The sequence below is a fragment of the Pyrgilauda ruficollis genome, unplaced genomic scaffold (genome assembly GCF_017590135.1).
Source record: "Pyrgilauda ruficollis isolate IOZ18807 unplaced genomic scaffold, ASM1759013v1 scaffold92, whole genome shotgun sequence".
Lineage (NCBI taxonomy): Eukaryota > Metazoa > Chordata > Aves > Passeriformes > Passeridae > Pyrgilauda > Pyrgilauda ruficollis.
The window spans coordinates 2,328,109-2,342,537 of record NW_024531266.1 but is presented as its reverse complement, the minus strand read 5'-3'; the positions used below and the strand labels follow the sequence as shown (position 1 = coordinate 2,342,537).

Genomic DNA, 14,429 nt, shown 5'->3' with positions numbered 1-14,429 from the left:
ACATTGACATCTGGAATAATATCCTCAGCAATAATATTTGGATAAAAAGATATATCTGAAATGTTGAACATTTTGCCCTTAGTTTTTTTTCTACTAGATAGACAAGCTTAACTAATTCAGTCTTTTGTCATAGATCATTTTACTCAGCCCTTATCAGGCTTCTCAATTCACTGTGCACTTCAGTCTGTTTGCATGTCAGACTTTCTGTAGTCAGGATTCTCAGAGGTCTCATCAAAACAAGCTGAATTTAAAAAGAACAAAAATCTATATAAATACACAAATGTACATAACATCTCTATGTGCCTCCTTTACTCTAGAATCTTTTTGTCTCCTAGGACGTGCCAGATTGTTTGCTACTTTTTTTCTTTAAAGGAAGAACAGAGTGTAATTTATTTTTAATTATTTTTTAATGCCACTATATTTCTCTTTGTGAACAAAACCTTGTCCACATTTTTATGATATTTTGACTTGTTTATATAGGACTACTTCCCTTATTTATCAGAGACAATTTGAATTCTTTACCTGGTATCTGTAATGCCTCCTCTTATTTCTAAGTCTATTCTCTTTCCCACCAATCTTTTAAAAAATAAACCCTCATGATACCACCACCAAAAAAATAATCACCTGGCAAATCTGGATGAGACTTGAAATGTTTTCCTATCTGACAGCAAACCTTTTTTTCATTACTGATTAATTCATTGTCTGTCAGCATTACCAGTGGTAACTCTGCAGATCTGAAGGGAAGTTGTGGCACACTAAATTGTTGCTGTTTTACAAAGTGTCCTTCTTTGAAGGAGCACAAACCAAAGGCATGTTTTGGAGTATGCCACTGTAATAATAATGAAGACAGTTAAGAACAGCAACTAAATATGGCACGCCAAATACTGTATTCAGATTTTCACTTTTTCCAGTATCTTTTCTGTCTTGCACAATAAGCACAGAGGGTAGAGGGAAAAACTCTAGTTTTGCCTTTTCCCCACTTGCTGCTGCCTGCATTTGGACAATTCTTATGAAATTGATTTCTTCCCCTGTTTCAGGGGGGAACTGCTTCAGGTTCACTGTGTGCTACTTGCCTGCGCAAGAGCTGCTGTGGAGTTCAATGTCCAAGTTTCCAAGCACATGAATCCCAGCATTGCCTTAGCTTCTTTCCCACTTCTAGGAATCCCCTGATTTCAGATCCAAAATGTGACTACAGACTGACTAGCTAGGGACATTGTTACTTGCTTCATTCTTTTTTTCTAGGAAAGCAAGTAAGTCACTAACAATCAATGAACCCCTAAAAGGAAATATTACATATTCCATCTCCGGATGAACTCATCTTTCTGAAGTGAGTGAGTGCTTCCTTACTTCCCTTTTACCAGTAAGAAGTCTGAAAGCCAAACAGAGGAAACAAAAAAAATCTACACTAATTAAAAAAAAAAGCCTCCAAAACCAGCCAAAAACCAAACCAACAAAATCAAATACATTTGTTTCTTCCAAGCCAGATTCAATTATAGTATGCCTTCTCAGCCATTCATCCTCATCTAGCAACCAGCCCTTGCTCTCAGACTCTAAAATTGGTTTAGGGATTAAAGTTCCCAGAGAGCAGCAAACCGAGGCGGTTGCTCACCGCCTGCGGCTGGACGGCAGCTCCGAGAAGGGCACTCCCGGAGCAGGGATCTGTGCGGGAGGGCGCCGTCCCTTGGATGCCAGACCCTACCCAGCTTCACCCTCTTCCCGCCGGGAACAGGGCTGCTTTAGGGACCCGAGTCTTCAAAACAAGGCAGAAACAAGGCTTTACTCACCTGTCAGCATCCAGTAGGAGGCAGCCATGCCTGGGCTCCTGCGAGCCGGGGGCCGGGAGCCCGGGCGGAGGGCAGGGGTGGCGGGAGCGGTCCTGCCGCCGGCGCGCCCGGCTGAGCTGCGCTGCGCTGCCGGTGGAGCTCAGCGCTCTGCACCGCCCGTCCGCCTCGCAGCCGAGTTAGGCATTTCCTGTTTGTTATCCAGTCTTTACGTTGCTTCTTCGCGTTTAAGAAGAATTTAGCTTCCTCCCACCGCACACAGTTTCCCCCCCACCCACCCCCTAAAGGTCTCTGAGTTTTGGAAACCTCCCCGTTGAATTAGCCCAGCGTTAGGATGTACAAATAAAGCCAAATCTCCCCCACTAAACACTCTCGGAGAGCGCAGCAGACCTTAAAGGGACATCTCCCCGTTCATAATTAATAAGTGTCTGCCGCCGGCCAGCCCCTGTCCCAGTAGGGCAGGAGTGAGCTGGGTGTGCTACACAGCCACCTCTTTCGCCTTAAGAACAGAAGAAACACGTCGTTGAGGTAGGGGGGTGTGTTTGACTGCTCGAGTTTAATTTCTCTGACATCACCCCTTAAAAACGCACTCTTACGGCCGGTCATTTGCCCGCAAGAGGAAGCCAGCCACCCCCTCCCCATTCTCGGCAGCTCTGCAGACACAGTAACTCTTCAGACAGTGGGCGATTCTCTCGAGTCTTTGCGTCCTCCTGTGCTTTGCTGCATAAATACCAGACAGCTGCCTTTGCCCTCCTCTATCGAACGTTTGCATGGCATGCCTACCCACTCTCCCTGCCCCCAAAACGACTTCACTAGTAAATAAATGAATAAATAGCAAAGGTAATAATCAGCCAGATTCAGGCCCTTGAGCGGAGATTTTCAGAGTTTGTTGCACACTCAGGAGAGCAGTGGTTTTGCAGGACTTTTTGAGTTTACCAGACTGATGCTCAAGTGGAGTAGCACCCCTTCAGCAGTGTATGAGATCCCACACTGTACCTGGTGAAAAATAATTTTATTGTTTATAAAACAAGGGAATCATAGTGTCTCAAAAAAGAAAAAGAAAAGCCAAAGTATAACGATTTGGAAATTTTGGTGCTTCTATTTGGTAAGTGGAAGTGAGTGGAATTTTGGCAAGTTCCTTTGAGACTAATAAACTGCAGCTTTTAATAAGCACTGTAATAGCTTATTGCGTCTTCCAACTTCTGTCTTAATTTCATGAGAACACTTAGGGTGCACCTTGTAGATCTGTTGAAATTTTTAAAAACTGCACAATTTTAAAGCTGGTTTTAAGAGCAAAGATACTCAGTGGGACTACTCAAAGCTGATGAAATTAAGTACATGTGTAACTTCTGCTGAATGAGAATTTTAGCTTGGTTGGTGCCAGTTTAAAAGACAAGACACATTTTTTCCAGTCAAAGGTTTTATGCATAAAATTAAAGGAAATGGAAATGACATCCAACCTAAAAGAAGACTGAGTTTATGGAAAAACTGTCATTTCATTTTTGCCAGCTAGTTTTGTTACTACTACTGTTATTCCAAAACTGAGTTTGTAACCCAGTGTGCTAGAGCCAACAGCACACAGAGTTGATGTTGTGGTTTATTACAGTTATAAGTCTGGGTGCTGGGTCATAATCCACAGAAGTCAGCATCCTCTGGGTTATAAAGCTGGGGTTTTTTTATACCCTTTTTAGTGATATATTCCACCTACCAAATACAGATGGACTGCTGTATTTTCTTTAAAAATATCTAAAGCAAACAACCAGACCAAAGAACCAAACCTTTGTATTCCCTGTGTCACTATACCTCAGCTAAATGAAGGAATTGAGCTTGCCTTAAAATCATGCTGAAGGATTACTTATTTATTTATTTGCTTATTCTGATTACATCAGAGGAAGAAGCAGGGAAGCTAAGGACTTTCTCTTGGACTGAAATAAATTCAAGCCTATATGAAATTTATTAAGCATTTGGTAAATATGTGGAGACTGTATATCATGTTGGAGAATACACTTCTTGAGAATAAAAAGAAACATTTTTGATGAAGAATTATTCTTAATATTTACCAAATTATTCTTAATATTATGATTCATTAATTTGTTTTGGAGGTGGTGTCCTATATGTCTTTCATAGGCAATGCCAAAAGAAAAACATTAGAGAAGATGAATTACTGGACTGAGCTAGCATTTCTTATTTATTTGAACACATTCAAGAAAATAAAATGCACTACAGACTTACAGACTTACAGACTTACCTATCTGTTTTGGTGTGTCAAACTAGAAAAAACAGCAAGCCCTCCTTTTCACAGTTCATGTTGCTGTTTGTACAGTAGTTCAAGCAATGTTAATAAGATGTTGCTAAATTCTCAAAGTTCAAAATTTCAAACCTTAGTAGTAAGGAGCAAATCTATTTTAAGCAGGAATCTCTAGATGAAGCTCTCTGAGGCCCAGAAGTAGATAAGATACTAGGCAATTTTAATGAGAGAAAAACAAATATTATTAGTTTCAGTGGATTGTAATAGTATACAAAATCATTACCCATAATTATGGATAAAAGAAAAAGGTCAATTTAGTTTAAAGAATATAGTTGGCTTGCATAATTTATGTCTTTCTGAAGAGTGTCACTGAATGCTGAGGAAGGATTTTTTTCTTAGTGCTATAAATTAAACATAATTTGTAACTTTGAACTGTGCCTCCTAACTCAGTTTGAGAAACTTGTTTTAGAATATGAGATACAGAATAAGTACACCAGTAATTCCATAGAATCTGATGAAGTATTTGTGATTAAAGATTAGTTTAAAGACTTTGAAAAGCTAGACTTTGAAAAGGCAGCAAAAATTAAAAATATCAGAAAGACACAATTATTCTCCCCTCTAGGAGGTGTTATTCCTACAAAAAAACCCCAACCAGTGGAAATACTTTTTGTCCCAAAGGTCAGGGCTAACAGGGCTGAAGAAAGAGGAACCAAAGTTTTTAAAGTACTTTAAAGGCAGGAAGTCTTACATAAAGGGACTGTAATTTACATAGAACTAATTTTTCATGGAATTTTTTCTTTCTCTCTTAAAGAAGGTATGAGCAACTTTAAATACATAAATTTTAATTTTACTTTTTGGGTGAGAAGGATCTCTAATCTGTAACACAAGAGAGGAATGCATAATGCAAGATTTACTTCAAATAGCCAGAAGCATGTCTAATTTTTTTCTATTAAAGGTATAGTATGACAGCATTGATATTGTAAGAAAGATGTTACATGATTCTGCAGTGTTCACTGTTGTTATTACACTTCACTATGCACTGCATGGAAAATACTACAGAATGTGTTCATATAGCTTCTAAGTGACTATTTATCATTGACATAACATTTTATAATCTTGGATAGTTTACATTGCACTCTGGATTAGTGGTAATTTACATTTATGTTTTTTTCTTGTACTTGCTTATTCACAGTCTCCAACGTGTCTTTCACCTTGATGACTTTGTTGTTTATTTTCATAATCTCCATTTTTTCCTATCTGATTCTAGGACCACACTAGAATTCACTTGGCATAACTTGTGGGTCTGTAGTCTGATTTTTATTATGTCTGAAATACTCAAGGGCTTCTTCTTCAAGTACCAGAACTAAGACCTTGCAGGATTTGGTATGGTTCCAGAAGTACTCTATGCATAAATCTTTTCATGTTTTACAGCTCAGCTTTTAACTGATACTTGATATTCTTGGAGAATGCCCATGCTTCAGCTCCATCTGTATTAACCAGTGGTACAAATGTGCCAAAAATCCTTTTTGCTATACAATAGGATCTTTATAAAATTTTTGTTTTGCAGATTGTGTTAGTTTAAATAATGTTGGTAGGAAATGTTATGGAAAATGCCCTTTGTGTTCTGTGTTAAATCTATTCCCTACAATATCTTTTATTTCTTCTTGTTCTTTTTTGGATTGTGTATCAAATGTCATAGTGTAATTGTGAACCAACTTAATATGCAGCCTGTGATCTTACTGAAATTTTTGATTTTCCTCCTTAACAGTTCTCAAGTGTCTCACATCCTCAGCTGTGCTGCTTTTCTTTATGCATTTTCTCTAGGTGCAAATTTTTAAATATTCATTCTAAATTTGTAGAGCTCAAAATTAGACATAACACAAAAACACAGGAAGACCAGAAAAAGATGAGTTTTTACAGCACCATTTACTCCTATACATCTTCCACCAATCTCTTTAATTTTTGATTGTTGCTTTATCATCATGTAGAAGGATTTTAATATTAAAACAGACTTTAAGATCATTGCAGATTATATGCCTATGCTTTTCATAATTCCTGACGCTATTTCTATTTCCTTTGAGTCAGTTTCTCACTAATTTAGTCCTGATTTTTCCTGCAAGAGGGTGATTTCCTGCTTGCTTATTTACTTACCTATGTACCTGTTTGAAAGTTATCTTTGAGCTCTATAGTACACTACCAAACTTTAACATGAATATATAGTTCTTCAAACTGTACACTACAGAACACAGTCTATTCCATGTGAATGAGGTACTGACTTCTCTGGCCTGTCAAATTTTTTTTGTGTTGGAGCACTGTTTCTGCAGCACTGGAGTCACTGCAGCTATGACATTGAGTCTGAAGGGAATTGAACTGGTAATTTCAAGTGTGGGGGTTTGAAAACCAGAAATTAATATTGTGTCGCACAAAATCAAGGACCTAGAAATTGCAATGGGTTTATAGGATTTTTCACTAAAGGTAGGTATAATAATTCAGACAGTGTTGTTCCATCAGTACATTAATTCTACTGCAGTATACAAAGAAGATTTGCAATGAGGCCAGAATTTAGGTGTAGAGGGTTAATTATTTTCATTAATGCCTTGGGTTTTCTGCAGTTCTGCACACACATTTCTTTCTATTTTTATTACTGCTTCTTAACAATTAAGGGTTTTGTTTTGTTTTTAACATGCTGCTTGTGGTATGTTGTACAACCAATATTACTTATTGTTCAGATAGATTTCATTTATGAAGCTGTATAAAAGAATAACTTACTGAGCGCATGCTGTGACGGGAGGCTAATTGATGTCACTAATTTCTCAAAATAATTACATAGTCTGCAGAATCTTACATTGTATTGCATTGCACTGTATTCATTACCTTCACAGCTGGCCTGCATAATATAATTACTTATTACTGTTTGGTTACAGAAAAAAGGTAGCTTTGATTATAATAACTCAGTGAAAAGTAATTATATTAATTTTTTTCTTTCCTAATAGATAGAAACATTGTCTCTCTCCTTTTTCCTTGATGCACTCATTCTTCTTCTGTGTCTATTATATTGCTTTTAATGCAATAGCAATATTTAAATATAGATCACTGCCCAAGCTTTTCTTTAATTTTCTTAATCACGAAGAAAAAAAATCTTGCTTTTCTTTGAAGTAACACAAACATGGTCAAGATGATAGCCTATGTTTTATGGCCTATATTAAAATAGCAAAATAAAACAACAAAAATCAACCAACAAACCAAAGTGCCCCAACAACCAACAAACAAAACAAAAGCACAAAAAAAGTCATAAGAAAACCCAGCAAAATCACACAAAACTCACTAAAATGAAACAATTCACCCCAACAAAACAGCACACAAAAGAAAGAAAAAGATCCCTGTAGTGCAGAAACTTCAGCTTTTTGCAAGGATTACGTCTTTGTTTTTTAATGATGTGATTTTATGAGAAATTAGAAGTTTGCAACAGTCTTTTCACAATGAGGAACACATTGCTACCTTTTTTGAGTGAAGTTGCAAACCAGACTCCTGGTCAGGTTTGAACTCCCGTAAATTACAGTAAGTTTTCGTTTCAGGGGTGCTACCATAATTTTTACCTGTAGAGACCTGTAATTCACATCCTACTGCTCCATCTACCTGTCTATATAAGTAATTTGTTTTTTGGTCTGGAAGTCTGGTCTTTCTGAATGTGGATCATATTGAAATAGTGAACAGCTGCCAGAGAAGGTATTATGCATAATTTTGTTAAAAGATTAAAAAAGCACTTAGCTTCAAAGTCAGAATTATAAATTGCACTTCTTCCTTACATAGAAAGACTTTTTGAAAAGCATCTTCAATTTCCCAGAGTCATATCATAACCAGCAGACTTTTGCCTAACTAGTTGTAGTGTTCTGTTGAAACTAGAGATCTGTACTGGAGAGCTAAGGTTTCTTCAGGCCAGAAGCAATCTACTGAACTGTAACTGTGGAAACTGCTGCAATGAACCTTTTTTCCTGTGCAGGCTGAGTTGTGTAGCTCTTGTTGTCATGAAATGTGCTCTCCTCAAGTGACCAATAGATTAACACATGTGCTGCATGACTGAATACACATGTATAAGCCCTGTCAGATGAGTACTACACAGATATATAAGGATATTTTGCTTTTCCATATCAACCCTTTTAGATATGATAGGCATGAGTATGATTGTGTATGAAAGAGGTGCGGCCAGGAACTCATGGAAAGGGGTGGCAAAAGGCAAGGCTCCCAAAACAATCCGAACCAGGACTACTCTGCCTACACCATCACCGTAAGCCTTCAGGTAGCCAGAAGAACATTTAAAGTGACTGAATTGTCACTGGATACACCGAGTCATTTTAGGTTAATTCACTTAAATGGAAATGCCCTGAGCAGCGTATGGAATGCATGTTGTCCTAGGAGAAGGAACCAAAGACCAGGACTCATCACCAGCATGACAACTTAGTCTTCTTGTCAAAGGATTCAAAAGAACATCAGTACAGTGCACTGCAGTGCAAATCACTGTGAATCAATTTGTGCTGAGCATACTCTGAGTGCATCTACAGGATCAGGCTCTTTAGTGAAACTGAAAAGAAGAGCTTCTGATCTAGAGGTTTGATCCAGACAGCAAAGTGCTTCGGAAGCACAGTTCTACCCATGCAAAAAACAAAATGCTATCCGGAGAACCTCTTGGATAGACAAGCATCCAAAGAGAGTAATTAACTCTTTTGGAGAAGAGGTGAAAGCAGAATTTTTAGATCAAATTTTTGAATTTAAATATGCAATTTAAGTTACTAATTGTTTTACAGTATCAGTAGATCTAGATCATGGGGCAATCATGGCTTTGGGTTTATTTTTTAATTTAAAAAGAGTGATTTCTTAGAGTATTTTAATCAAATGGTGGTAATATTTGCTGATTAAAAAACCCAAGAAGGAAAACCCCATTCTCCATTTCTGCAAAGGATCCTTGAGTGTAACAAATATGACTTTAGCAATTTGTAGAAATTGTTCAAATTGTCCATTCATAATGAAAGGGGAAGTTTTGTTGTGATGTGAGGTGTTTATGATTAGTAGCTTTTTGGTAGTTTGAAAATTCATTCTCTGTGAAAAACAAGACTGTTGCTCATGCTGTATTATTCTCCTTTTCAGCTGCTTGGCTACTGAGTTAGAAATCAAGAGAAATTATACTATAGATCTGTCATTGCTATGCCATTTGGCATGTCTAAATATGCTTAAATATTTGCATATCTAAAGATTTTCCATATGTTGTAAAAGTATCTTCTGAAAAAATAAAGATGCACAGGTTTCCTCCAGCTCATAAGAAATTCTGAAATTTTAGAGACCAGAGTGAATTCAAAATTTAAGGGGCAAGTTGTTTGTTACAGAGAAATTTTCAGAATTCATGGTTAACACTGTATAAACCAAGAATCCCAAAGACAGATGTGCAGTGGTTTACTGTGGGTTCTATCGTTGAGTAGCATTTATTCAGATGCTAGTGATTCATTAATAGTGGCAGATTCAGAGTGACCTGAGGGTGGATTTGTACCCAGATGGAAGTTAAAAAAAAAAAAAAAAAAAATCATAAATATCTTGTTTCATAGCATCTAAAGAAACAATTTTTCTTCATCTATTTTTTCTTCACCTTCAAGATATTTGTCTGTGTAATAAGCATAAACAATTTAATGTGTTTCTGCAGTCTATATAACTTTTATGTTTTCTCTCTAAAGAAATTGTGTTACAACTCCTCAGAGTTGTTTTATTACAGTATATCAGTGTCTAAGTATCCAGTGACCACATTGGTGTTATTAAAATAAACAATATATAAGCCAGAGTCAGAGTTAATTTTATTAATAGTCTTATTGATGAATGCAGTGGATGTGAGTGTTATGCCTGGATTAATTTAATTAATGTTTACTGTGTCTATGGAAATCTTATTTCTACATTTGGGCCTGGCTCAGAGGCAAGACCTTCGTTCAGATCAGCATGTTTTGCAGAGGCTTTAAAGTTAGGTCAGCAATCCAAATAACTCCCTGTGGAGCAATTCAGGACAATATTTTCCCCAAACTCTGCAGCCAAACTAGCATTTTTGACCTTGTGCAAAACCCATAGGCTGCAGCTTCTCAATTAAGTCAGTCTGGCACCATTATCAAATACCTGTGCACCTAACATACATTTAGCTGCCTGACATCTTGAACCTCTTTAGAGGTTTTCCAGGCTCTAATGGAAGGTTTTGTGTCACCAGAACAGAACTGAGTTTTGACTGCTTAAAGAACTGGATTTGTTTCCTTTCAAGACTGCTCTTTGAGTGCTCCTGTTAAAATAAGATGAATGGTTATATCACTGACCATGTTTGTTCTGAGACCTATTTCATCTGATTTTAGAGTATTTTCTGAAAAGTCTTTTCTTATGGCCTTTTCTAAAAGTATTTTACTCAGCCAAGGAGGAATACATATTTCAGATATCAAAAATGTAGTAATGTCTTCTAGTTAATCTCTTTCTTCAGTACTCAGCTAAGTCATTATCATTGCTTTAAAGCTGCTTAAAAAAATAGAATATTTTCCTAAAAATATTTTTGGGAAGTTTTTCCTGAGATTTTGAAGGTGATATTCTTCAGGTGACTTTTGTTCAGGAATCGTCTGAAGTTGGTATCTCACCAGCTGGTCCATTTGACATTTTTGCCCATTGTATAAGCTGGCTTGGGGACAGCAATCACAAATCTCCAGGAACAGTATTTTCTAGATTAGCAGCACCTTATCAAACGTGTTTCCTAGGCCCCTGGATTAATGGTCTGGCAGGGAGCTAAAGATTTCAATCCTAGTTTCCATGTTTATAATTACTTGGATGACATGAATGCTGGTGTATGTGGACGCATGGAGGTTGCTAGATACACTGTAACAATTAGGAAAAGAAGGCCTGTAGTGGCGTGATGATAGGAGCTAGTCTCCCTGAAGTATTCCTCTTGCTTTGGAGAGAATAAGAACTGGGTGGTGAGCTGGAACATGAAGAAATTATACTTCACATCCATCTGAGAAGATTCAACTGTTGACACTTACCCCACAAGAAAGTTCCTGCGAAGCAGTAGACAAGAAATGTACATCAAATCCTTCAGGAACTGCCAGGCTGAGAATGAAACACACTTCTGTATCATCGGAGACTGCCCAATCATACAGGATGCAGGAATTAAAAGGCACAATTACATCTGTGAAATGTTATCAAAGGAAGCTAAAAAGAAAGATTGGACAATGCTTCAGGAACCAAATATAAGAGATTACAGCAATGAGTTATAGGAAGTGGACATAAGTTCAGAACCAAGGAAGGGGAACCAAGCATTTGTGGTGGCTGTGACTATGTGACATGAGTATCCTGACACATCTTTAGAAGAGGCCATGATGGAAAAAGTGAAGAAATACCAACATCTTCAAAAACTCATTCAGGAACTAACAAATGTAGTAGGCCTTGTATTTATGGGCTTTCGCCTTGAAACATGGGGAAAGAGTTACCATAGAAATTATGAACTTTTGAGGACCTTGAGTCTCTGCAGATCAAGGCAAGAGAAGACAGCCTGGGCCTCCAGAAAGCTCCTTGCTTCTGTAGATGTTTTACATATGTTTGCAAGTAAAGAATGTACTGTTGTATCACCTTAATTCAAAAAAATTGCCAGTGAATGCTGTGAGTGCAGGGCAGCCACAATCCAGCTAACACCAGGCCAGGATATTACGTGGGGACACCAATGGACTCATATCATGACGTGTCATGTACCATCAATCTGAGACAAAATTCTACTGATTGTAACCAGGGTGGATGGGCCATCTGTACTTAACCCAGAAAAGGAACATGTATAAATTGTATGTGTTAGATAAATAGCCATTCCAATAACTCATGTAAAAACATTTGGAATTATTTTATAGCTAGTTTTATACTTACATTTATACTGGTTCTAATTGTGTGTTCGGGTTATGTAGCCAGCTGGTGGTATATAGAGCAGCATGAAAACCTTTCTAGCTAGTAAGATAAAGAAAGGGGTACAGAAATAGGGAAGTTTAGACCACACTCATAAATGTCTTATAGTCATAATATCTAATTTAAGATAAGCAGCCATCTTGGCTGCGGCTATGACAGCAAGATTTCCAGTAGTGATTACAATGCTGAATCAGAATTGAGTGTTTCACATGGGAAACAGCAAGACTGGGGAGAAGTGAGCTTTGAAAAGTCACAGAATTTCTGCTTTCAAAACAGTCACTCAGGCTAACAGAGAAAGAAACTGTGAGATCCAATTTTTTACTGTTTTTAGTCATGTGTACAATGCAAAAGGAATTTATGCAGGAAATTATGTAGCAGTGTAGGTACACAGTAAGACTTTCTCCAAAGCATGAGCATTCAAGACAGTGAAACCCAATTTAGTATTTGAAATTTTGCATGTGGTATCAGTATGTGATATTTTGTAAACAAAGAAATCTATGAATGTATGTCAAGAATACTCTGAACTTGATCTTTTTTTAGTTATTGTCTTTTCCGAAATTTATCTGCATAGACAGCTTGACTGACAAATTTGCAAGGGATTGTTTTGTGAATCAGATTGCTAGTAAATTAATATATTTTGTAGAAATAAAATTAGATTAATTAGTATGCTGATGTAAGAAATATAATGATACAAGCATTGTGATGAAAATCTTATAGAACTGACTGCTTACAATTTTATTTAACTCTTCTTGATAAATTACATTAGAATAATTGTTTTACATTGTTTCAGCATCATTTGGACTATTGTGGAGGAGCAAAGAAACTTATAAATTCAGATAGTTACTCAGTTTTGTATATTCTTTAATCAATTCACAATAAAAAATTGATATAATTTTGAAATAACCCAAGATGTTAAATCAATCTGTTTGATTAAATACTTTGCATATAATCTTGTCCTTGGTCCTGACATTTTATATTAAAAAAGGTAAATTCCTGCATGTGTTTCAAGATATCTTCTACTGACTTTCTCCAAACCTTTAGGCCTGCAAAATATAGAAGATGGCCTGTCATAGTGAAGGAATTTCCTGTGCTATGGCCATAAATTTGTTTTAGAATGAACAGACATTAAGATCAAGGGAATTATGGTTGCTTAGTCCAACCTACTGCAGCATGCAAAATTCTCTTGTAAGTACTCTCTTTAGGTCAGATAAAAGTATACATTTATATAATATTCAAAATATACCATTCCACCAGTTTTAGAAACAAATTTTAATTCTGTTAATCTATCTAAGCTATTAATTATTGCTTTTTTTAACAGTGTTTGGAATCTTCAGATGGGTCTTCAAGTCAGTAAGGTTGAGGGAGAAGTTAAAACAACAAAGAAAAGGAATGGTGTTAGAACTGATACCCTTTTACAGTAAATCAAAGATTTTCCTTACTTTGAACACTGGCAATAACGTTTGTGTAAGCAGGCAGTTAGGTCTGTTTTTCACCTTTTTAATGGATTTTATTAGACAAGCATGAGCCACTTTATGAGAGAGAATATGTGCTTAAAAGTATAAAAAAAATTGTATGTCATTAATGAAATGCAGATTCTTACATGAAAATATTGCAACCACCCCTTAAACTAGCTCAGCATGATTCATGCTATTAAAAACTGAGTTCAGTCATGGATGTATTTTGACTAAGTTTAGGAGATGTGATGCAAAACCAGATTAGATATATATATATTTACAATATTTATAGTTATAGTTGTAGTTATACTTTAATATTTATAGTTATACTTTAATATCTATAGTTGTAGTTATAATAATACTTTTATATTTATATTTATATTTAGATTTATACTTTTGTATTTATATTTATATTTAAACACACATACAAATAGAATGCTGACATTATATTTTGGTTTAAAAGTGAAAATTTATTGGATTTGAGAAGATCTTGGGAATTTCAAGGGAGAAATTGTGAGGGGCTTAGGGGCTAAGTTTCACAATATCTTCCAAAGACGCGGACTATTGTGAATAAAAGGAGAAAGGAGTTTAACCTTGCATAGCAGGAGGTAAAGTGTTAAGCTATAAGTCTGTCTATTAAGTTATAAGTCTGTCTATTATGAACTCAAGCTAGTTTCCTGTTAATGAACTGTTTTCTATCCACTCTCCAGTATATTAAAAAAAAACCAAAAGAAACCAAAACCACCTACTATATCTATAAACATTAACTTAAGCTCTGTTAATGTTTGTCAAAATTCCACAATTAAATGAGTCCTATTAAAGCAGTTGTGGCCATAGCGTAGCAGACATACATAGGACAGTGTATAATTTTGACATTTTTTCCTGTCATGACGACACAAAATGGGTTCCTAAAAACTGGAATCTGAGTCTTTATGTAGTCATAGCAACCAACAGAAAGGATTCTTCTCGATACATGTGAACTAGAATTGTATT

General features: G+C 36.3%; 1 protein-coding gene across 1 annotated transcript in view; it reads right to left on the bottom strand.

The window, feature by feature from the left end:
* The window catches only part of ITGA1 (integrin subunit alpha 1), a 70,868-nt gene extending 68,962 nt beyond the window's left edge, over positions 1–1,906 (bottom strand). The window contains exon 1 of the mRNA XM_041489326.1: positions 1,785–1,906. Coding sequence (XP_041345260.1) covers positions 1,785–1,812 — 28 coding nt within the window. The 5' untranslated portion in view covers positions 1,813–1,906. The remainder of the gene's footprint in view (positions 1–1,784) is intronic.
* Positions 1,907–14,429: the final 12,523 nt, after the last annotated feature.